This window comes from Salmo trutta, chromosome 38, assembly GCF_901001165.1.
Source record: "Salmo trutta chromosome 38, fSalTru1.1, whole genome shotgun sequence".
In the NCBI taxonomy this organism is placed as follows: Eukaryota; Metazoa; Chordata; class Actinopteri; order Salmoniformes; family Salmonidae; genus Salmo; species Salmo trutta.
Window position 1 is genome coordinate 26,974,030 of NC_042994.1, and position 23,070 is coordinate 26,997,099.

General features: G+C 40.7%; 2 protein-coding genes and 1 long non-coding RNA gene across 3 annotated transcripts in view; 1 reads left to right on the forward strand and 2 right to left on the reverse strand.

Annotated features, from left to right (window-relative positions):
- The window catches only part of LOC115178195 (zinc finger protein 658B-like), a 1,063,446-nt gene that overhangs the window by 131,772 nt on the left and 908,604 nt on the right, over positions 1-23,070 (reverse strand). The window lies entirely within an intron of this gene.
- LOC115178205 (zinc finger protein 709-like) lies at positions 1,759-19,697 on the reverse strand. Its single transcript, XM_029739300.1, has 2 exons — positions 19,664-19,697; positions 1,759-3,776 (listed from the first exon to the last, which is right to left on the reverse strand). Exon 2 carries the CDS (start codon positions 3,634-3,636, stop codon positions 2,350-2,352), a length of 1,287 nt encoding a protein of 428 aa, XP_029595160.1. The 5' UTR covers positions 3,637-3,776; positions 19,664-19,697; the 3' UTR covers positions 1,759-2,349.
- Positions 15,747-16,706, forward strand: LOC115178249 (uncharacterized). Its single transcript, XR_003872579.1, has 3 exons — positions 15,747-16,310; positions 16,426-16,528; positions 16,674-16,706. It is a non-coding gene; the product is annotated as an uncharacterized LOC115178249 (long non-coding RNA).

Genomic DNA, 23,070 nt, shown 5'->3' on the forward strand with positions numbered 1-23,070 from the left:
ATTTTATATCTTGATGATAATAATCAATAATCAATTCGCCTTGACTAATGCCCAAGGTTTGTAAGACAATGGGTTAAAATAATTAGGCAAGGACTCAGCTTTCTGCAAAAGGTTTCTGTAGCTTTATTCAGAGAACGTTCTGAGGTCAGGATAACAAAACAGTCATTATATAGTTCTTGCTTTCTTACGCACATGCATTTACACACAAACTGTTGGTGACATGCATCCCCCATAGACTTCACACACTTGTTTATCACTATCCAGAGCTCAGCCTGTTCTTTTCCCTCAAGGTTAGGAACTCTTTGAAGCTTTTACTCCCTTGACCATCTGTCTCCTGCTGTCCCTCCTAATGGCATACACACATTTCTTTCCCTCTCCAGTGGTTCCTGGACTTTCCGGAACTAATCAGACTAATCGATCCCTACATTGATCATTACATTGATTATTCATTAACCATGCTGTATGAATAATAATTCATCATGGTTTATTGATTCATTTACTTTTATTAGATAATTCTCTTATCACCTACAGAGCGACACCGATTGTAGCCCAGCACAGCTACTCATGGGGCATCAGTTACAGACAAAGCTTCCAACCTTTGCGAAAAACCTAGAACCTAGGTGGCCAGACTTGAAGAAGGTTGCCAAGCAAGACTCTGAGGCAAAAGCATCCTATAGGACCTACTACCACAGGTGTCACGGAGCCAGACCACCTGCCATCGTTACAGCCAGGTGACTCCGTGCACATGAAGCTCGACCAAGACAAAGGCTGCACAACTACGGCAATAGTGAAAGGTCAAGCTGAACAGCCCAGATCATACATTGTAGATACTGAGCGTGGCGAGTTCAGGAGAAACCCGGAGACACCTCCAAGCTACTCCTGAGGACCGACACAATGGAAACCCTACAAGGAGAATCTGATGTTCTAGTAGGCCGTCTGCAGAGACAGAGTTTTGAAGCGAACCACACTGGTTATCCTTCAACAAAACCAAAACAAAACTAGATCTACAGAGTCACCAAAAGTTACCACCTGGTATGGATGACCTGTGAAGAGACCCATCGGATAGCAGTAAAAAATAAATAAAAGGAACACTGACAATTAAATGGACAATTGAAGAAAAGTTGAATGTTGGGACTTTAATTTGAGTTTGAAATGAATGCGCAGAAGTTAATGTTGTTGTTATTGAAACTATGAAGAGACTCACAGTTTTAGTTCAGCATCCTGACAAGTTAATAAGTTTCATTTGATGTTAAGAATGTCATTCATTGCCAAGAATGTGCAAAGCTGTCATCAAGGCAAAAGGGTGGCTACTTTGAAGAATCTAAAATATATTTTGATTTGTTTACCACGTTTTTGGTTATTACATGACTCCATATGTGTTATTTCATAGTTTTGATGTCTTCACTATTATTCTACAATGTAGAAGACAGTAAAAATAAAAAACCCTTGAATGAGTAGGTGTCCAAACCTTTGACTGGTACTGTATATAATGAACAGACTAGGTCTATACTGCTCCTACATGGTGTAACAATACATCATGTAGATGTATATAATGAACAGACTAGGTCTATACTGCTCCTACATGGTGTAACAATACATCATGTAGATGTATATAATGAACAGACTAGGTCTATACTGCTCCTACATGGTGTAACAATACATCATGTAGATGTATATAATGAACAGACTAGGTCTATACTGCTCCTACATGGTGTAACAATACATAGATGTAGGTGTATAAAATGAACATCCACACAGTTAAAAAAATATCCCATTTACTTTTATTCAGATAAATGTTGAAATAGTCAAATCATTTTTACAAATCAGCACCTGTGTTTTATCTGATGGAACAGTACTGATGGACACTACATTGAGGTAGTAAATGTTTTTTCATGTCAACAATTATCAGAACAATGTCATCTAATTATCACCTTTAGCTTGATAACTACTACACAAATGAACTCGATGAAAACACAATGACTAAATTCAAGAGGTTAAAGGTCAGAATCAAGAAAAGCACATTAATGATTAATTACATTTTTAAATAACAATATCCAAATCATATAATGAACACTAAGGGTACAATCAATCAAAATTCATAATCAAAATCAAATACATGCAAAATATATTCTAATTTTAGATGTGAACATGTTTTGAGAAAGAAATTAACTAAGAAAAAAAGTAAGGCTATCTGTTTTCTTACATACAATTTTATTTCATGTGGCATAAACCAAAGCACAAAAAGTTTGTCAAAACTATAAGTCAGAACACAGCCTCTATTCTCTCATGTGATTTCATGTCCTCTGACCGAGAAAATGTCTTTCCACACTGAGAACATTGGAAAGGATTCTATCCTGTGTGTGTTGCGTCATGCCTTTTCAGGTTCACTAACTGGGTAAAACTCTTTCCACATTGGGAGCATTGGAAAGGCTTCTCTCCTGTGTGTGTCATCTCATGCTTTTTCAGTGTCCCTAAAAAGGTAAAACTCTTTCCACACAAGGAGCAGTGGAAAGGCTTCTCTCCAGTGTGTATTCTCTCATGCATTTTCAAGTTCCCTAACCAGGCAAAACTTTTTCCACACTGAGAGCATTGGAAAGGCTTATCTCCTGTGTGTGTCCGCTCATGTGATTTCAGGTCCCCTAGCTGGATAAATCTCTTTCCACAGTCTGAGCAGTGGTATGGCTTCTCCCCTGTGTGTGTTCTCAAATGCATATTCAGATTCCCTAACCGGGTAAAACTCTTTCCACACTGAGAGCATTGGAAAGGCCTCTCTACAGTGTGTGTTCTCTCATGTGATTTCAGGTCCCCTGATGAGAAAAATTTACTTTCACATTGGGAGCATTGATATGGCTTCTCTCCAGTGTGTGTTCTTTCATGCACTTTTAGATGCCCTGAGTGTCCAAAACCCTTTCCACACTGGGAACAGTGAAAAGGCTTATTTCCTGTGTGTGTCATCTCATGCATTTTCAGGTTCCCTAAATGGGTAAAACGTTTTCCACAGAAGGAGCAGTGGAAAGGCTTCTCTCCTGTGTGTGTCATCTCATGCGTTTTCAAGTTTCCTAAACGGGTAAAACTTTTTCCACAATGAGAGCATTGGAATGGCTGTTCGCCTGTGTGTATTCTCTTGTGTTTTTTCAGATGTGATGACTGCATAAATCTTTTTCCACACTGAGAGCATTGGAAAGGCCTCTCTACTAAATGTGTTCTCTCATGTTTTTTCAGGTCCCCTGGTGAGAAAAAACCCTTTTGACACTGGGAGCATTGATACGGCTTCTCTCCAGTGTGTGTTCTTTCATGCACTTTTAAATGCCCTGAGTATCTAAAACCCTTTCCACACTGAGAGCATTGGAAAGGCTTCTCTCCTGTGTGTATTCTTTCATGCTCTTTCAGATGCGATGACTGGATAAATCTCTTTCCACACTGAGAGCATTGGAAAGGCCTCTCTAAAGACTGTGTGTGTGTTCTCTCATGTGACTTCAGGTCCCCTGGTGAGAAACATTTCTTTTCACACTGGGAGCATTGATATGGCTTCTCTCCAGTGTGTCTTCTTTCATGCACTTTTAGATGCCCTGACTGTCCAAAACCCTTTCCACACTGGGAGCAGTGATAAGGCTTCTCCCCTGTATGTGTTTTCATATGTTCGTTCAGGTGCCCTAACCGGATAAATCTCTTTCCACACTGGGAGCAGTGGTGTGCTCTTGCTGGTTTGGATGTCTCTGGGTCTGGTTCTTCGGAAGGACTCGTCCCGCTTTCAGAATGAGAGTCTGGTCTCTCTCCTGTCAAAGACAGAGTATTTGGTTAAACAGAGACACCTGAATGAAACCACATGATAAAACTGTCTTCCTATGAGGTTTAATCTAGACCAGATCTCAATAAAAGGGCATCACAGAGTGGCTGTAGCACTTTGAGGCTAATATAAACACTATTAAACGTATTGTTGTAATGCATTTATTAGATCTACTGGATAAATAGACTAGTCAGTATAGGATACATGTATTAGACCTACTGGATAATAGACTAGTCAGTATAGGATACATGTATTAGACCTAATGGATAATAGACTAGTCAGTATAGGATACATGTATTAGACCTAATGGATAAATAGACTAGTCAGTAAAGGATACATTATTGTTATTTGGCAGGCTACTAGATCTAAAGGGGCAATCTGCACTTCAAACAACATCCTTCCACAAAGTGGGCACCCTGCCACAGTTTTGGTATAAAGCTGAGGGATGGGGGTTAGAGAAATGTAACCACTCAAATTCATTGACAGCGCTATGGATGCAAAATTATAGTTGTAACCATGTTGAGTGAATAAGTCTTTGTTTACAATTAGGCTTACATTGTTTACAAATAATGGAGTAAAACAAGCTTAGGGTAAGTGTACCTATTAAGCCCACTTCCAACTTTGGATTCAAATAAATAAATACTAATTATTAACATTTTCTGCTATTTCATGTTTCAACCAGTTAATGTGGTTGCTGTATCCATACCAGTTGTTTTATTCTAAGCCAATCAGATGTTTTATTATTAAGTTATTGACAGTTGTGTAAGGTTCTACTCGTTGACAATTTCAAAGCTGAAAAAAAAAATTGCCTGTATTGAAGTGACACTCAAGATAAACACATTTTCCAGATATTTTTAGTACCTTGTCAGAAGAGTGATAATACTTAATGTAAAATGAAGAGATTAATGTGTTATATGCACATGATGGCATACTACTTCCTTCCCCTTTCACTTGGGAAATGACTATTTCCTGCTAATTGAACAGATGGGTTTTTCATGCTAGCAGTCGTACCACATGTCAGTCAATACAGTAGCAACTTGGTGAACCACAACAAGATAATAGATCTACTTCCTTCCCCTTCCATTTTTTTTTGTGGTAATGCTGAGAAAGCTTTTGCCTTGCTTGGACCAATTCGTTTCAACATTTACAATAATTATCATGATAGATTTTCGTTCTTCTCACTAACAGCTAAATGATTGCATCTTGTTATTATATTGATCTATTATGGCTCTAGCCATTAGTTTGGCGTTTCTGATTTATTCTACAATTCAAACATGGCGATTATCCCAAACTCCCGTTCCACCTACACCGGAAGACGTGGATGGAAATCTTCCCTTTCATATTGTGAACTTCGGCTATGAACAACTTTACCTGATACCACCTTTCCTACGGGAACAGCTGAGCCGCTCGGGGGAATGTACACAGGAAACGCTGCAGCGATGCTGAGACCAGGTGTCAACTCCAACAAGCTGCTTGTTACCTTCAGCCTGCTACTCTGTGGCGATGTACACCCCCCCCTGTCCTGGCCCAAACACCACAAAGCAAGCTAAACAACTATGCCCAAACTGTGGTAAGACAATAAGGAAGAATTCAAAAGCGGTGGCTTGTGACATTTGTTTACATAAAGTGTGGAGATATCAACCCCTTGTCATGTGATGAAGCTGTAAAGTCTCATAGTAACAGTTTGCTTGTTTGCAATGTATGCTGGGTAAATGCGGTGCCAAACATTGGGATGCCGGACACAAGCAGGGATGATGAGTGTAATCAAGATGAGATAGTCGATGTATCAGTAGTGGGCACAGAAAATGACGTGTTTGACTGTTTCAATTGGAGAGGACTTCATTTTATCCATGTGAACGCACGGAGCCTGCTGCCGAAATTAGAGAAATTAAAACTCCTTGCTTCTTACACCCGGGCTGCAGTAGTTGCTGTGACTGAGACAGGGCTCGATGGGGGAATGTACACAGGAAACGCTCGATGGGTCAATTGAGGACGATGAGGTTGAGCTACCGGGTTATATCTTTCATAAAATTGACCCGAAACCAAAACAGTGGCGGCGTGTGTTTTTTTTAAAACTAGGAATGATGTGCATTTTAACCCTCGTTCAGATCTTAAAATGGATGGTTTCGAGGTTGCATGGGTAGATACACTTCTTCCTAAATGTCGTCCTATACTTGTTGGTGTTTCTGCTATCGGTCTTCTAAGCAGAATCACTTCTATGATTTACTTGAATCGAATTGCTGTGATCACAATGTATTGGCTGATAGGGAATGTATTCTGCTTGGCGATTTCAATACAAATGTGCAGTTACCACCTAGGAAAAGTACACTAGTAAATGCCCTGTATAACTTTAAATCAGTTATTTGGACTAAAACAACTGTTTGTTGAGCCAACCCGGGTGTGTACTGACAGTAAATCAACTGGATTTGATTATTGTATCAGATCAAGAGAACATCTGTCAGTCAGGAGTCTTAAATATTGGTTTTAGTGATCATATGGTAACCTACTGTACCTGTAAGACATCCAAAATGCTACTAGAGACAGGTAATAAATACATGACGGTACGGTCTATGAAACAATACTCAAAATAACGTTTTCTAGAGGTCCGTGGAATTTTGGATTGGTCTCATGTACTAAACTGTGACGATGTTGATTAAGCTTGGTATCTTTTTAAAGATCTGTTTCTGTCTGCACTCGACTCTCTGGCTCCGATTAAACAAATTCGAATCAAACAGTGGTCAGGGAAATGGATCACTTCCCGAGATCTTAGACCTCATAAGGAAAAGGGATCGCTACCTGGCCAGATTCAGAAGGACAAAATCTACAACAAGATTATGACAGTTATATTAACTGTAGAAACCAGGCAAGATAGAAAATGGATAAGGCCAAATCAAAAACACTATATAGATGCCGTTAATGACAACTTACATCAGCCTTGTAAACTGTGGAACTTTTTAAAGGACATTGGCTCAAAAACTCCCCATAAGGTAAAATCCTGTAGTATTGGCCTGGATATTGATGATGTTTTATGTTATGACCAGGCAAAGGTTGCAAATTATTTTTTTTACCACTATAGCCTCATCTCTGGTTAAGAAGTTACCCATCTGCTCTGAACACTATGGCCAGTCTTTCATTAACAACTTTTACCATAGCAAAGGTATCACAAATAATTTATTTGAGCTGTGCATGATAACAGAGGACAAAGTTAACAATCTACTACGCTTAATAAATCCTCTTAGCGCACGGATCCCGATTACGGGATGAAAATCGACAACATCCGGTGAAAGTTGGAGCGCACCAAATTGAAATTACAAAATCGTAATCTTTAATCAACTTGAGGGATACCTTCTTGAGCACCAAACTTCTTTATGTACTCCAATCTGGCTTTAGAACACCTCATTCGACTGATACTTGCCTTATTCACCTTTTTGACCTCATTAAGCAGGAAAGTGAGAAGGGGGATATACAGGTATGGTCATGTTAGACTTTCAGAAAGCTTTTGACACTTTGGACATTGATATTCTCCTGATGAAAATGAAAAGCATGGGTCTAAGTGATGTAGCAGTGAATTGGTTTAGATCTTATCTGACCAACAGAACACAAGTATGTAATGTTGGTGATGTTCTGTCAGAGGCCAAATAAACATCCTGTGGAGTACCGCAGGGATCCATTTTAGGGCCTCTCCTATTTCTTATATATGTTAATGATATGCCAGATACAGTAAAGGGCAAACTCCTGCTTTATGCTGATGATTCAGCCATACTGGTATCAGGGAAGGATACAGATTACATAGAGGAGACCCTGAGTAAGGAATTGCATTTTGTTAGAGATTGGTTGTCTGACAAATTGTCACTACATTTGGGAAAAACTGAATCGATATTGTTTGGAACAAAATGTAGATTGCTTAGGGCTGACAAGATAACAGTAAACTGTGCAGGCAAGGTGTTTGAATCTAAAACAAGTGTATCTTATCTTGGTGTGTCCCTAGATCAATCCCTTTCTGGAGACCTGATTGCTGCTAAAATTATTTCTAAAATGGCAAACAAATTGAAATGTTTATATTGTAACACTAAAGTTAAGAAACTGCTTGTCTCAACCTTGTCATTTTGATAATGCCTGCTCTGCTTGGTATAGTGGGCTATCAAAAAAGTAGAAAAAGAGAATGCAGGTCGTGCAAAATAATGTTATCAGGTACAGTTGAAGTCGGAAGTTTACATACACATTAGCCAAATACATTTAAACTCAGTTTTTCACAATTCCTGACATTTAATCCTAGTAAAAAAATCCTGGTCTTAGGTCAGTTAGGATCACCACTTTATTTTAAGAATGTGAAATGTCAGAATAATAGTAGAGAGAATGATTTATTTAAGCTTTTATTTGTTTCATCACATTCCCAGTGGGTCAGAAGTTTACATGCACTCAATTAGTATTTGGTAGCATTGCCTTTAAATTGTTTAACTTGGGTCAAATGTTTTGGGTAGCCTTCCACAAGCTCCCCACAATAAGTTGGGTGAATTTTGGTCCATTCCTCCTGACAGAGCTGGTGTAACTGAGTAAGGTTTGTAGGCCTCCTTGCTCGCACACGCTTTTTCAGTTCTGCCCACAAATTTTCTAAGGGATTGAGGTCAGGGCTTTGTGATGGCCACTCCAATACCTTGACTTTGTTGTCCTTAAGCCATTTTGCCACAACTTCGGAAGTATGCTTGTGGTGATTGTCCATTTGGAAGACCCATTTGCGACCAAGCTTTAACTTCCTGACCGAAGTCTTGAGATGTTGCTTCAATATATCCACATCATTTTCTTTCCTCATGATGCTATCTATTTTGTGAAGTGCATCAGTCCCTCCTGCAGCAAAGCACCCCCACAACATGATGCTGCCACCCCCGTGCTTCACGGTTGGGATGGTGTTCTTCGGCTTGCAAGCCTCCCCCTTTTTCCTCCAAACATAACGATGGTAATTATGACCAAACAGTTCTATTTTTGTTTCATCAGACCAGAGGACATTTCTCCAAAAAGTACAATATTTGTCCCCATGTGCAGTTGCAAACTGTAGTCTGGCTTTTTTATGGCGGTTTTGGAGCAGTGGCTTCTTCCTTGATGAAAGGCCTTTCGGGTTATGTCGATATAGGACTCGTTTTACTGTGGATATACATACTTTTGTACCCGTTTCCTCCAGCATCTTCACAATGTCCTTTGCTGTTGTTCTGGGATTGATTTGCACTTTTCGCACCAAAGTACGTTCATCTCTAGGACACAGAACGTGTCTCCTCCTTGAGCGGTATGACGGCTGCGTGGTCCCATGGTGTTTATACTTGCGTACTATTGTTTGTACAGATGAATGTGGTACCTTCAGGCGTTTGGAAATTGCTCCCAAGGATGAACCAGACTTGTGGAAGTCTTGGCTGATTTCTTTCGATTTTCCCATGATGTCAAGCAAAGAGGCACTGAGTTTGAAGGTAGGCCTTGAAATACATCTACAGGTGCACTTCCAATTGACTCAAATGTCAATTAGCCTATCAGAAGCTTCTAAAGCCATGACATAATTTTCTGAAAATGTCCAAACTGTTTGAAGGCAGAGTCAACTTAGTGTAAGTAAACTTCTGACCCACTGGAATTGTGATACAGTGAATTATAAGTGAAATAATCTGTCTGTAAACAATTGTTGGAACAATTACTTGTGTCATGCACAAAGTGGATGTCCTAACTGACTTAACAAAACTATAGTTTGTTAACAAGAAATTTGTGGAGTGGTTGAAAAACGAGTTTTATTGACTCCAACCTAAGTGTATGTAAACTTCCGACTTCAACTGTATATGCTGAATGTCCCCCCTAGGACCACATAATGTTATCAGGTATATGCTGAATGTCCCCCCTAGGACCCACATAATGTTATCAGGTATATGCTGAATGTCCCCCCTAGGACCACATAATGTTATCAGGTATATGCTGAATGTCCCCCCTAGGACCACATAATGTTATCAGGTATATGCTGAATGTCCCCCCTAGGACCCACATAATGTTATCAGGTATATGCTGAATGTCCCCCCTAGGACCCACATAATGTTATCAGGTATATGCTGAATGTCCCCCCTAGGACCCACATAATGTTATCAGGTATATGCTGAATGTCCCCCCTAGGACCACATAATGTTATCAGGTATATGCTGAATGTCCCCCCTAGGACCCACATAATGTTATCAGGTATATGCTGAATGTCCCCCCTAGGACCACATAATGTTATCAGGTATATGCTGAATGTCCCCCCCAGGACCACATAATGTTATCAGGTATATGCTGAATGTCCCCCCCAGGACCACATAATGTTATCAGGTATATGCTGAATGTCCCCCCTAGGACCCACATAATGTTATCAGGTATATGCTGAATGTCCCCCCTAGGACCCACATAATGTTATCTGGTATATGCTGAATGTCCCCCCTAGGACCCACATAATGTTATCAGGTATATGCTGAATGTCCCCCCTAGGACCCACATAATGTTATCAGGTATATGCTGAATGTCCCCCCTAGGACCCACATAATGTTATCAGGTATATGCTGAATGTCCCCCCTAGGACCCACATAATGTTATCTGGTATATGCTGAATGTCCCCCCTAGGACCCACATAATGTTATCAGGTATATGCTGAATGTCCCCCCTAGGACCCACATAATGTTATCTGGTATATGCTGAATGTCCCCCCTAGGACCCACATAGGGGTACAGGAGTTCCGGGAGGTGGGCTTGTTGCCTTTGGAGTCTAGAGAGGACCAACTTACACTTAATCATATGTTTGACATCTTAAATGATCGTGCCCCAGATTACATGGAAAATAACATTGATATGGTCTATAACCAACACAGTCACAATACCAGAGCTAGTGTTATGTCTTGTAAAATCCCAAGAGTAAACAGTACTGCGAGGAGCACGTTTTTCCATACAGGCATTTGTCTATGGAATAGCCTTCCCTTGGAGATCAAGCAAATAAAAAGTTAAAATAGCAGGCAAAGTTTTTCACTTGGACAAGGTTGTCTAAGTAAGAGAAACCACTCCACTGCCCCTTGTGCCCCTACTGCTGGTCAGGTGTATTATTTGAAGGATCGGTATGATGTGCAATTAATAGATTGTTTTAATGTGAAATGAAGATGGTTGATTTTTAAGGTTAGGAAGAAGTAAAGTGAATAGTGCCACTTTTTAGGATGTCAATATAAATTAAATGTATTTATGGTTGTTTGTAATTTTGTCTTGTTTTTTAATTATTATATGTTATTGTTTTTACCATTTAGGACCACTTTGGAAATAGGCATTTTAATTAATACTTTCAAGTGCTATCCTCCGGGTCCACATTGTGCATTTTGTTGTATATGTCTATTGCCCAAAATAATTTCAATTCAATTACTATTTCTTGCCAATTGAACAGATGGGTTTTTCATGCTAGCAGTCGTACCACGTCAGTCCAATTTTTTTAATTTTTTTTATTTCACCTTTATTTAACTAGGCAAGAACAAATTCTTATTTACAATGACGGTCTACACAGGCCAAAACCGGACAACGCTGGGCCAATTGTACGCCGCCCTATGGGACTCCCAATCACAGCCGGTTGTGATACAGTCTGGATATAGATATACAGTAGCAACATAACTTGCTATTATACGTAAACCACAACAAGATAATAGATCTCAGGCTTTCACAGCTTAAATGGTTCTATGCATTTTGGCTTATTTTACTGTTAAATATACATAGATGCCTTTTTTGTAAATTTGACAATTATCTCAGGTGGGCTTAAAGGGTACAGTAGCACTCTCTATACAGAATGTAAATGAAAATAAATAAATCATTGCCATTCCTATTAAGCCCAGTTTGCACTGAAACACATGGAGAACAACAAACAGGATGACATTAGGAATGGTAGCTCGGAACGGCTGAAACAGGATGACATTAGGAATGGTAGCTCAGAACGGCTGAAACAGGATGACATTAGGAATGGTAGCTCGGAACGGCTGAAACAGGATGACATTAGGAATGGTAGCTCAGAACAAACAGGATGACATTAGGAATGGTAGCTCGGAACGGCTGAAACAGGATGACATTAGGAATGGTAGCTCGGTACGGCTGAAACAGGATGACATTAGGAATGGTAGCTCGGAACGGCTGAAACAGGATGACATTAGGAATGGTAGCTCGGAACAACAAACAGGATGACATTAGGAATGGTAGCTCGGAACGGCTGAAACAGGATGACATTAGGAATGGTAGCTCGGAACGGCTGAAACAGGATGACATTAGGAATGGTAGCTCGGAACGCCTGAAACAGGATGAGATTAGGAATGGTAGCTCGGAACGGCTGAAACAGGATAAGATTAGGAATGGTAGCTCGGAACGGCTGAAACAGGATGAGATTAGGAATGGTAGCTCGGAACAACAAAATGGATGACATTAGGAATGGTAGCTCGGAACAGCTGAAACAGGATGACATTAGGAATGGTAGCTCGGAACGGCTGAAACAGGATGACATTAGGAATGGTAGCTCGGAACAACAAACAGGATGACATTAGGAATGGTAGCTCGGAACGGCTGAAACAGGATGACATTAGGAATGGTAGCTCGGAACGGCTGAAACAGGATGACATTAGGAATGGTAGCTCGGAACGCCTGAAACAGGATGAGATTAGGAATGGTAGCTCGGAACGGCTGAAACAGGATAAGATTAGGAATGGTAGCTCGGAACGGCTGAAACAGGATGAGATTAGGAATGGTAGCTCGGAACAACAAAATGGATGACATTAGGAATGGTAGCTCGGAACAGCTGAAACAGGATGACATTAGGAATGGTAGCTCGGAACAACTGAAACAGGATGACATTAGGAATGGTAGCTCGGGAACGGCTGAAACAGGATGACATTAGGAATGGTAGCTCAGAACAACAAAATGGATGACATTAGGAATGGTAGCTGGGGTTAAAGCTCCCTCTAATGTTCCATGTACATAAACACAGCATGTTACCTGCCATTGCAATTTGACCAACCAATATGCAGACTGAATCCTACTGTAAACATAGGGTGGTATCTTTCCCCATGTGTTGAACTCTCCTCATTCTCACCGAGCCTAAACAAACTATATGAACCCTGAACCGGAACTATACTACACCAGAAAAATAAACATGTAAGGTTCCAAAAGGGGATTTCCCACTAGCTAACAAGCAGGTGATTTCAACTCTCCAAAGTAGACTCTTAAGTCTGCATAACCACTCTATAGCCTCGTCGTTTATACATATGAAAATCAATGGGGCGGCAGGCAGCCTAGTGGTTAGAGCGATGGACTAGTAACCGGAAGGTTGCAAGATTGAATCCCCGAGCTGACAAGATAAAAATCTGTCATTCTGCCCCTGAACAAGGCATTTAACCCACTGTTCCTAGGCCGTCATTGAAAATAAGAATTTGTTCTTAACTGACTTCCCTAGTTAAAGAAAAGGTTAAAAAAAAAAATAATAAAAAATAAAAAGAAGATTGGGGCTCCTCCACCAAGCCTGGGCACCAATATAGATTGACACAGATCTCAGTCTGAGCTATGGTGGCAGTTACTGTAGCAAGAAAAATAATACAAATGTTCCTGAACAAGAGCACCTGAGAACTCACATCACTGCTTCATGACCCACATCACTGCTTCATGACCCACATCCCTCCTTCATGACCCACTTGAGAACTCGCATCACAGCTTCATGACTCACATCACTGCTTCATGACTCACTCGAGAACCCGCATCACTGCTTCATGACCCACTTGAGAACTCGCATCACTGCCTCATGACCCACTTGAGAACTCACATCACTGCTTCATGACCCACTTGAGAACTCGCATCACTGCCTCATCACCCACTTGAACTTGCATCACTGCTTCATGACCCACTTGAACTTGCATCACTGCCTCATGACCCACTTGAACTCACATCACTGCTTCATGACCAGGTTTGAATAAAAAAAGTTATCCAATGCTGCAAAGGAGCAGAGTAAAGTTATTTACCCGAGAGAGTCAATAAACGCAGCAGCCTCTTCAGGTGTGTAAAGCTTCTTAGGCGTTGACCATAATCTTCAATGTGGCCGGGTACAGCAGTGCGTAGTCCATCTTCATTCTCTTGAGTTGAGCCTTTACCTCATCAAATGCCTTGCGTCTTCGTACAACCGCTGCGGAGTAATCATTGAAGAATGAGACCCTTGGACCTTGGCGTTGAATATCGTCAGAACCGATGCATCTGGCTGCGTCCATGATGCGCTGCTTGTCGGTGAAGTTGTGGAACTTTCTAACCACTGGTCGTGGAAGTCATCAATGTTCGCAGGCCATTTTGCGCACCTGTTTCTCAATTGCCTTTATCTTAGTGTCCATTGATGTAGTTGAAGTTTCCACAGTAGCAATTCTTCCGCCTCATCAACATGCTTGACAACTTTCTGTAGTTCGGCTGAATGGCCAGCTACTGCTTCCAAGACCGTTCCTATCTTGATATCGATTACTTTAGTAATGTTATCAGTCATCTTTTGAATCACCAGGTCCATTGTGCTTGGATCCGCAATGGTATTAGCTTCGCTAACGTTAGATAGCCCCTCCTGCACATCTACAGGGGTGGTGGTATTAGCTTCGCTAACGTTAGTTAGCTCCTCCTACACGGGGTATTGGTTTTGGTCGAGTTCTTAGTAGTTCTGCTGGGCATGTTGTCGGAAACTTTTGAGAAATAGCCATCAAGACACATTGTAGGGTAACTTATTTCGGATTAGGGTTTTCTACCACTTTTTCAAGCTAAAAGATGAATATAAAGAAAGAAAATTAACAAATGCCACGGGAGCTCTCTGAAACAGTGTTTTCTTTACGGCACCATTTTGTCCTCCCCGTCCCAGGTGTAACTTTTGCAGGCAACTTTGACAACTTTTGGAAGCAGAAGAGGCTCTATAAGGAGGGTGGGATCCACTATAATCATTTGGATGCCTGGATCTTGTCCAAAATAAAGTGGTGATCCTAACTGACCTAAGACAGGGAATATTTACTAGGACTAAATGTCAGGAATTGTGAAAAACTGAGTTTAAATGTATTTGACTAAGGCGTATGTAAACTTCTGACTCCAACTGTATGTCATATTGAGGTGTCTAGCTATAAGTTAAACCTGATCAATCAACTGGATTGGGGGGGTGAGAAAGAACGAATGAAAGTGAGAGAGGTGGGAAGAGAGTGGAAGACAGAGAGATGGAGAGAGAGAGAGAGAGAGAAATACAGCAGTGCAAATATACTTAGACTTGAGTATTTCAACAACTCTTCTCTTCCAACTTGTTAGGCAATCATATCTACCTACCTGGGAAAGGATGGCCAGCCACACAGGAGGGTGATTTTTACTACGGAGGAGAAGGAGGCCGTGCTGACCGAGATGCATGCTGGTAATTTCGGAGTGAAGCGCATGAATGCCAAAATCAACCTACGCTTCCTTCTGACAGGGAATTACCAAGGAGGTGGACAGCTGGGCAAGTGAAATACCCTTTTTGTTTATCAATCACATTCTATTATATCTGAAATTATTATGATTTCAATTCATGTCATATTAGAGAGCACACAATGTTTCAATTTGTCACTTTTTTTGCTTAAAGGTCAGTACACCCTGTCTAGCCTGCCAGACGTTTGAGAGGACGAAGACTGTGGTGCCGGAGTTGAAGCCCATCAAACTTGTTTCACCATGGCACATGATCGGTAAGTGTCCCAATTCAAATTGTACCCTGATAAGTTGTTTTCTAATGGTTTATTTTTATTTGACTACAGCAGAGCTCAATACTATAGAATGTGTGTGTGTGTGTCAGTATCCTTACAAATATGAACATCTGCATACTGTGTGACACAGATTCGGGTCAGAATAAAGTAATCTTCTCTCTAACAGTTTAAATGTTAGGGGTGGACCTCATCAGACCCTTCACTAAATCCAGGAATGGCAACCGCTGGTGTCTGACGGCGACCAATCACTTTACCAAGTGGGTGGAGGCAATACCCATTAAGGTCAGTACAGGAAGAGTATGTGCTGAACTCTAAATTCCCTTCTGTAACCCATTAAAAAGGGTGCTTGGAACCAAAAATAGATTTTTTTGTTTTGTATGATACCCATCATGGATGAGACTGGCGAGGCCACCTCCAAGGCGATGGTGGACATTTTCAACAGCCACGGTTCTCCTGAGGTCATCTTGAGTGACAGAGGTCATGAACGTGGATGTTATAGGTTATATTCTGTCACCAATGGTTTGTTTTATTCATTTTTTTACAATTTGTTTTTTCATGGTACATAATCAGACATATTTCAATATCTTACATTGTCAATAGATATCCCTTTCCTACCCCCTCTTCCAGGTTTGGTGAATGGACCAACCAGACCCTGAAGACTGCCATGGGCAAGTCCCTTGATTGGTACCAGGAAGGTGGGAGAACAACCTGAAGGTCATTCTCTTTGAACACAACAGCAGCATCCAGGCCGAGTACGGACGAGAGCCGCAGCTGTTGACTGAGGTAAACAATGCAATTGTACATACACTTATTACATATACTGTAGTCTTTCAAATGTGTGACTGACTTAGTGTTGTTGTTGTTAGTCTTTTGCTATTTTTGTATAACGTACTTTCAGATCACTGAAACCCCACCGGATGTGGTGGAAGTTGTGGAACCAGAACACCTTCGAGTACTTTCTTCAGGCACGGACTGAGAAGAACATGGAGGATTTTCACCAGGTAAAAATGATTGCCCACTGTTAATTTATTTTATAACACTGCACTAATCCATCAAATTTTCTCACCAGTAAAGTGTAACCTGTGTGTTTGCTTGTTTACGTCTGTCTCCTACCCTGTTCCTTTTAACTCTGCTCCTGTTCTCCAGGACCTAGGGGTTCTGCCCAACACTCAGACATGGATCCATCTGACGTCCTCCTTTACCAACCACCCTCCAACTTTTCATTACATCATCTACAGCTACTGTTATTGTCATGTTGTCATTATCTGCTAAAAAAGTTTTCTTGCTGTCATACTGGGCACATACTATGTGAGATACACAGATGAACTAAAAACACTAGCACTGCAAACACTCAGAGCAAACAGAGCAGCAATGCCTGGACTTTGCTGTCTCCCTCTTCAAGTCCCCCTTCTGAGAACAAGTGACAGGCAGAATTCCACACTCCAGAATTGTAGTCTATGATTACCATATGAGTGCACCCAAAAAAAACCTGTGAAAATAAATGAATGACACAACAATACCAAAAACTATCAAAGTTTATGTATTAAAATCTTAAATATTGCCAGGTTGGTTTTCACAGCTGTTTCACAAGGTGTTCATTAATGTAAGTTGTAAGGTATCCTTATTTGTTCAATATTATTCATTGTTGTATCCAGGGACCTACAATAGATGAGCTATGCGAGATCTATTTTTTTCTATCATAATAGAGGACTAGTGAAATTATGTTATTTCAGTGTAGATGAGGGAAGTTCAGGTTAAAATGAAAACATGACAGCCAGACAAGCCAGTGTATGAATTAAATGGATTTCCATATGAATGGAGTGGAAATTAGCTCACTTCCTGGTCTGTAAGGTAAGTAACTTTAATGTGTCAAGCAGATTACACGTTTTCTTTGCCATTTATGAAACGTAGCAACGTTTAAGACGTGGATTTCATGTTGAAATGTTAACAAGGTACCAATTTTTTTGAATGAATGAATGTTTTCATTTTATTAGCTAAACAAAACTTGTTTAAACAGCAAAATTGTAGCGGAAATCAGCCTTGTTTGCATAACGATGATGAAAAGAATGTCATTTAGGCTGTAATGATCTCCAAAATTCTAATCATTAGGTCATCACACCGTTGATATAGCAACGGACGCTAATAGTTTATCGAATCCCATTGTGACGTAGAGGGGGACACTATTTGGCCGGGGGACATTATTTGGCATGACGGGCCCTTTGGTTTATTACTGGTGATGGTTCTAGAACTCACCATTGGGCCCTTAGGTTTATTACTGGTGATGGTTCTAGAACTCACCATTGGGCCCTTAGGTTTATTACTGGTGATGGTTCTAGAACTCACCATTGGGCCTTTAGGTTTATTACTGGTGATGGTTCTAGAACTCACCATTGGGCCCTTAGGTTTATTACTGGTGATGGTTCTAGAACTCACCATTGGGCCTTTAGGTTTATTACTGGTGATGGTTCTAGAACTCACCATTGGGCCTTTAGGTTTATTACTGGTGATGGTTCTAGAACTCACCATTGGGCCTTTAGGTTTATTACTGGTGATGGTTCTAGAACTCACCATTGGGCCTTTAGGTTTATTACTGGTGATGGTTCTAGAACTCACCATTGGGCCTTTAGGTTTATTACTGGTGATGGTTCTAGAACTCACCATTGTGTTTCGTATCAAAAATTGGGTTGGGCCTCTTTGTATGTAAGGAGAGCATTTTCTTGTGTTTATCTACAAAGCACTCATGTGGAAACTTCCTATGTATCTATCATCATTAACTCAATTTAGACTAACAAATGACCAAACCTGGACTCAGGCTTAGATAACCCTGGAGGCTCCTTCGGTCTCAACAGAGTTGGGTAACGCTAATTTTAGTTTTTTTGCACCCTTCATGTGGAACAACTTCCCGAGCTCTCTGAAATTAGATGTTCTTATCCACAGAGGGCCGGTAAGGTGGTTCTTATCCACAGAGGGCCGGTGCGGTGGTTCTTATCCACAGAGGGCCGGTGCGGTTGCAGATTTTTGTTCTAACCAATCAGTAACAACTAATCAAGTCTTGATTGGTTTATAATTTGAATCAGGTATGTACTGGTTGGCAAGAACAAAAGCCTGGTTTATAATTTGAATCAGGTATGTACTGGTTGGCAAGAACAAAAGCCTGGTTTATAATTTGAATCAGGTATGTACTGGTTGGCAAGAACAAAAGCCTGGTTTATAAGTTGAATCAGGTATGTACTGGTTGGCAAGAACAAAAGCCTGGTTTATAATTGATCTCTGCGGATATGATTGGACAGCCCTTGTTATGAGTGCTACTTCCATGATGAATAGTAATAAATAAATGATTTCAATAACTTCAGTGGTGGTGATTATCATTCAAGATAACATAACAAAATGTCTGTTTTTAACAGTTGGAAATGATTTCAAATGTATAATTTAATGGGTACATTCTGTACCTATTAATCCCAGTCCGGACATTTCACATATTTTATTTATCAAACTAAACATGAACGATTCATCTTTAATTTTAGCTACACTTTCTTTTAAGAACATTAGGGCTGTATACGTTAGAAATGTCTACATGTAGGTTTGTGTGGGCTTAATGTACACTTAACCTATATTTTGGGTTCTGATGGGAACTATGACAGTTGAACTAAGCTCATAGGGCATTTATAAATGAGGATATATTTAAACATTAAGGCCCGAGGGGGTGTGGTATATGGCCAATATACCACGGATAAGGGCTGTTCTTAAGCAAGACGCAACGCGGAGTGCCTGGATACAGCCCTTATCCGTGGTATATTGGCCATGTACCACAAACCCCCGAGGTGCCTTATTGCCATTATGAACGGGTTACCAACTTAATTAGAGCAGTAAAATGTATGTTTTGTCATACCCATGGTATACCACAGCTTTCAGCAAATCAGCAATCAGGGCTCCAACCACCCTGTTTATAATCTCCAAGAAAGAATCGCTAGGCCTATATATCACTCATTTAAAAGTTTTAAAAATGCAAGGACCAATCACAGAATCCTTCAGTAAAGAACAACATTCATGTGTAGAACGTCAGTAGAATGCCCCTTAAAAACAACACAGTTCAACAACTGCAGAGTTCGTGCCCCTGTTTTTAAGACAGTACTCACTGGTGGTAATCTGATCTTCTGTCTCTTCCTCCTCCTCTCCTTCTTCCTCCTCATCATCCTCTTTCACTCCCAAAACGTCTTCCTCCTCCTCTTTTATTGAGATAGCCTCCTCTTCCTCTTTCACTCTAAACGGTTCTTTCTCTTCTTTCACTGTAACATCCTCCTCATCTTCTTTCAATGTGATATCTTCCTCTTCCTCCTTTTTGATTCTGAAAGCTTCTACCTCCTCCTCTTCCACTGTGACAGCCTCTATCCCCTCTTCCTCTTTCATTCCAAAATGTTCTTTCTCTTCTTTCACTGTAACATCCTCCTCCTCTTCTTCTTTCAATGTGATATCTTCCTCTTTTTTGATTCTGAAAGCTTCTACCTCCTCCTCTTCCACTATGACAGCCTCTATCCCCTCTTCTGGCCCAAAATTTTCTCTCTCTTCTTTCACTGTAACGTTCTCTTCTTCCTCCTTTTTAATTCTGAAAGCGTCTTTCTCTCCCTTCACTGTAACATCCTCCTCTTCTTCTTTCACGACAATGTTCAGCCCCAGAGCTTCGGTCTCAATGCAACAGACCTCCTCTTCTTTAGCAGGGGGAGAGTAATTTAATGAGCTCATGGTCGGGGATATTAGCTAGCTAGTTAGCATTAGCGACTATCCTAGTGCTAGGCTCAGTATCAATCTTAACAGGTTTGCAAATGTATTAAGCAAATTGGGTTAAACTTATCCAGTACATACGTAAACAGACGTGTGTTTAAAACACTAAGATTAGCTAATGTTCACAAAAATGACCGTCAATGTTTCGGTTTAACGTTGGCTAGCAAGCTACTGAGGTGGTTGAAAGAATAGCTTTGTTGACCGCTGTGAGGCAGGCCAGAAGTCTAAGTACATCCGGGTTACAGATTTTTGGAATCCTTTAGGATAAGAGTCCCATCCTGTTTACTTTGAAAATGAATAATTAGGGCGAAAATGATGGAAAATGTGCACAATTATGGATATATTTTGTACTAGTTGTCATTAAAAGACTAATCCGTGTTGAGTTCGAGACTACCTAAAGCGAGACCGATTCAAGACCGGAGGGGGGTGGACAGAGTCAAGACGGAGACTGGGAGGGGGGAGAGTGGTCCGAGACCGAGACCAGAAAAATGTGAGTCCAATTCAGGACCATGATTGTAATTTTGTCAAATCGCCACCATAATAAGAATTCAAAATGTCCAGTGTTTCTGTGTTCATATTTCAGAAGAACGTTCATTCATTAGACGTTCAGAATGTTGAAAAAAATGCATTCTGAAGGCGAATAGAGCCGCTCTACAAATTATTACTAACCCAAACACAGTGGCGAACAATGAGGGCCTTTTCCGCTTTCAGGGAAAGGCTAAGGATTTATAAAATACAATTCAAAATAATTATTATATTATTATTTTCAATGATGTTCTGATTCTTCAGTTTTTTGTTAGAAAGGAAAGGGTTATCGCTGAAGAGAAAAAATATCCAATCAGGATTTTCTTTAGTGGTCTCTGGGGAGATAAATGTAGCTAGCTAAGTCAGCCATTGGCTAGGCCTGTGGTTCCCAAACTCCCTTCAAACATTCAACCTCCAGCTGCGTACCCCCTCTAGCACCAGGGTCAGCGCACATCAAATGTTGTTTTTTTGCCATCTTGTAAGCCTGCCACACACACACTATATGATACATTTATTAAACATAAGAATGAGTGTGAGTTTTTGTTTCAACCCGGCTCGTGGGAAGTGACAAAGAGCAGGACCAGAACACAAATAATAATAATCAATAATTTTGCTCTTTATTTAACCATCTTACATATAAAACCTTACTTGTTCATCGAAAATTGTGAATAACTCACCACAGGTTAATGAGAAGGGTGTGCTTGAAAGGATGCACATAACTCTGCAATGTTGGGTTGTATTGGAGAGAGTCTCAGTCTTAAATCATTTAAAATAAAATAAAATGTTATTAGTCACATGCGCCAAATACAACAGGTGTAGACCTTACAGTAAAATTGTTACTTAAGAGCCCCTAACCAACAATTCAGTTAAAAAAATATATAATATTGATAAGAATAAGAGATAAAAGTAACAAGTAATTAAAAAGCAGCAGTAAAATAACAGTAGTGAGACCATATACAGGGGGGTCCCGGTACAGAGTCAGTGTGCGGTGGCACCGGTTAGTTGAGGTAGTATGTACAGTGGGGGAAAAAAGTATTTGATCCCCTGCTGATTTTGTACGTTTGCCCACTTACAAAGAAATGATCAGTCTATAATTTTAATAGAAGGTTTATTTGAACAGTGAGAGACAGAATAACAACAACAAAAAATCCAGAAAAACGCATGTCAAAAATGTTATAAAATGATTTGCATTTTAATGAGGGAAATAAGTATTTGACCCCTCTGAAAAACATGACTTAGTACTTGGTGGCAAAACCCTTGTTGGCAATCACAGAGGTCAGACGTTTCTTGTAGTTGGTCACCAGGTTTGCACACATCTCAGGAGGGATTTTGTCCCACTCCTCTTTGCAGATCTTCTCCAAGTCATTAATGTTTCGAGGCTGACGTTTGGCAACTCGAACCTTCAGCTCCCTCCACAGATTTTCTATGGGATTAAGGTCTGGAGACTGGCTAGGCCACTCCAGGACCTTAATGTGCTTCTTCTTGAGCCACTCCTTTGTTACCTTGGCCATGTGTTTTGGGTCATTGTCATGCTGGAATACCCATCCACGATCCATTTTCAATGCCCTGGCTGAGGGAAGGAGGTTTTCACCCAAGATTTGACGGTACATGGCCCCGTCCATCGTCCTTTTGATGCGGTGAAGTTGTCCTGTCCCCTTAGCAGAAAAACACCCCCAAAGCATAATGTTTCCACCTCCATGTTTGACGGTGGAGATGGTGTTCTTGGGGTCATAGGCAGCATTCCTCCTCCTCCAAACACCGGGAGTTGAGTTGATGCCAAAGAGCTCCATTTTGGTCTCATCTGACCACAACACTTTCACCAGTTGTCCTCTGAATCATTCAGATGTTCATTGGCAAACTTCAGACGGGCATGTATATGTATTCTTGAGCAGGGGGACCTTGTGGGCGCTGCAGGATTTCAGTCCTTTATGGCGTAGTGTGTTACCAATTGTTTTCTTGGTGACTATGGTCCCAGCTGCCTTGAGATCATTGACAAGGTCCTCTCGTGTAGTTCTGGGCTGATTCCTCACCGTTCTCATGATCATTGCAACCCACAAGGTGAGATCTTGCATGGAGCCCCAGGCCGAGGGAGATTGACAGTTCTTTTGTGTTTCTTCCATTTGGAAATAATCACACCAAATGTTGTCACCTTCTCACCAAGCTGCTTGGCGATGGTCTTGTAGCCCATTCCAGCCTTGTGTAGGTCTACAATCTTGTCCCTGACATCCTTGGAGAGCTC

What these genes read in the sequence shown, in the direction of transcription:
- LOC115178205 (XM_029739300.1), bottom strand. Translation starts at nt 3,636, where the DNA reads ATGAAAACACATACAGGGGAGAAGCCTTATCACTGCTCCCAGTGTGGA.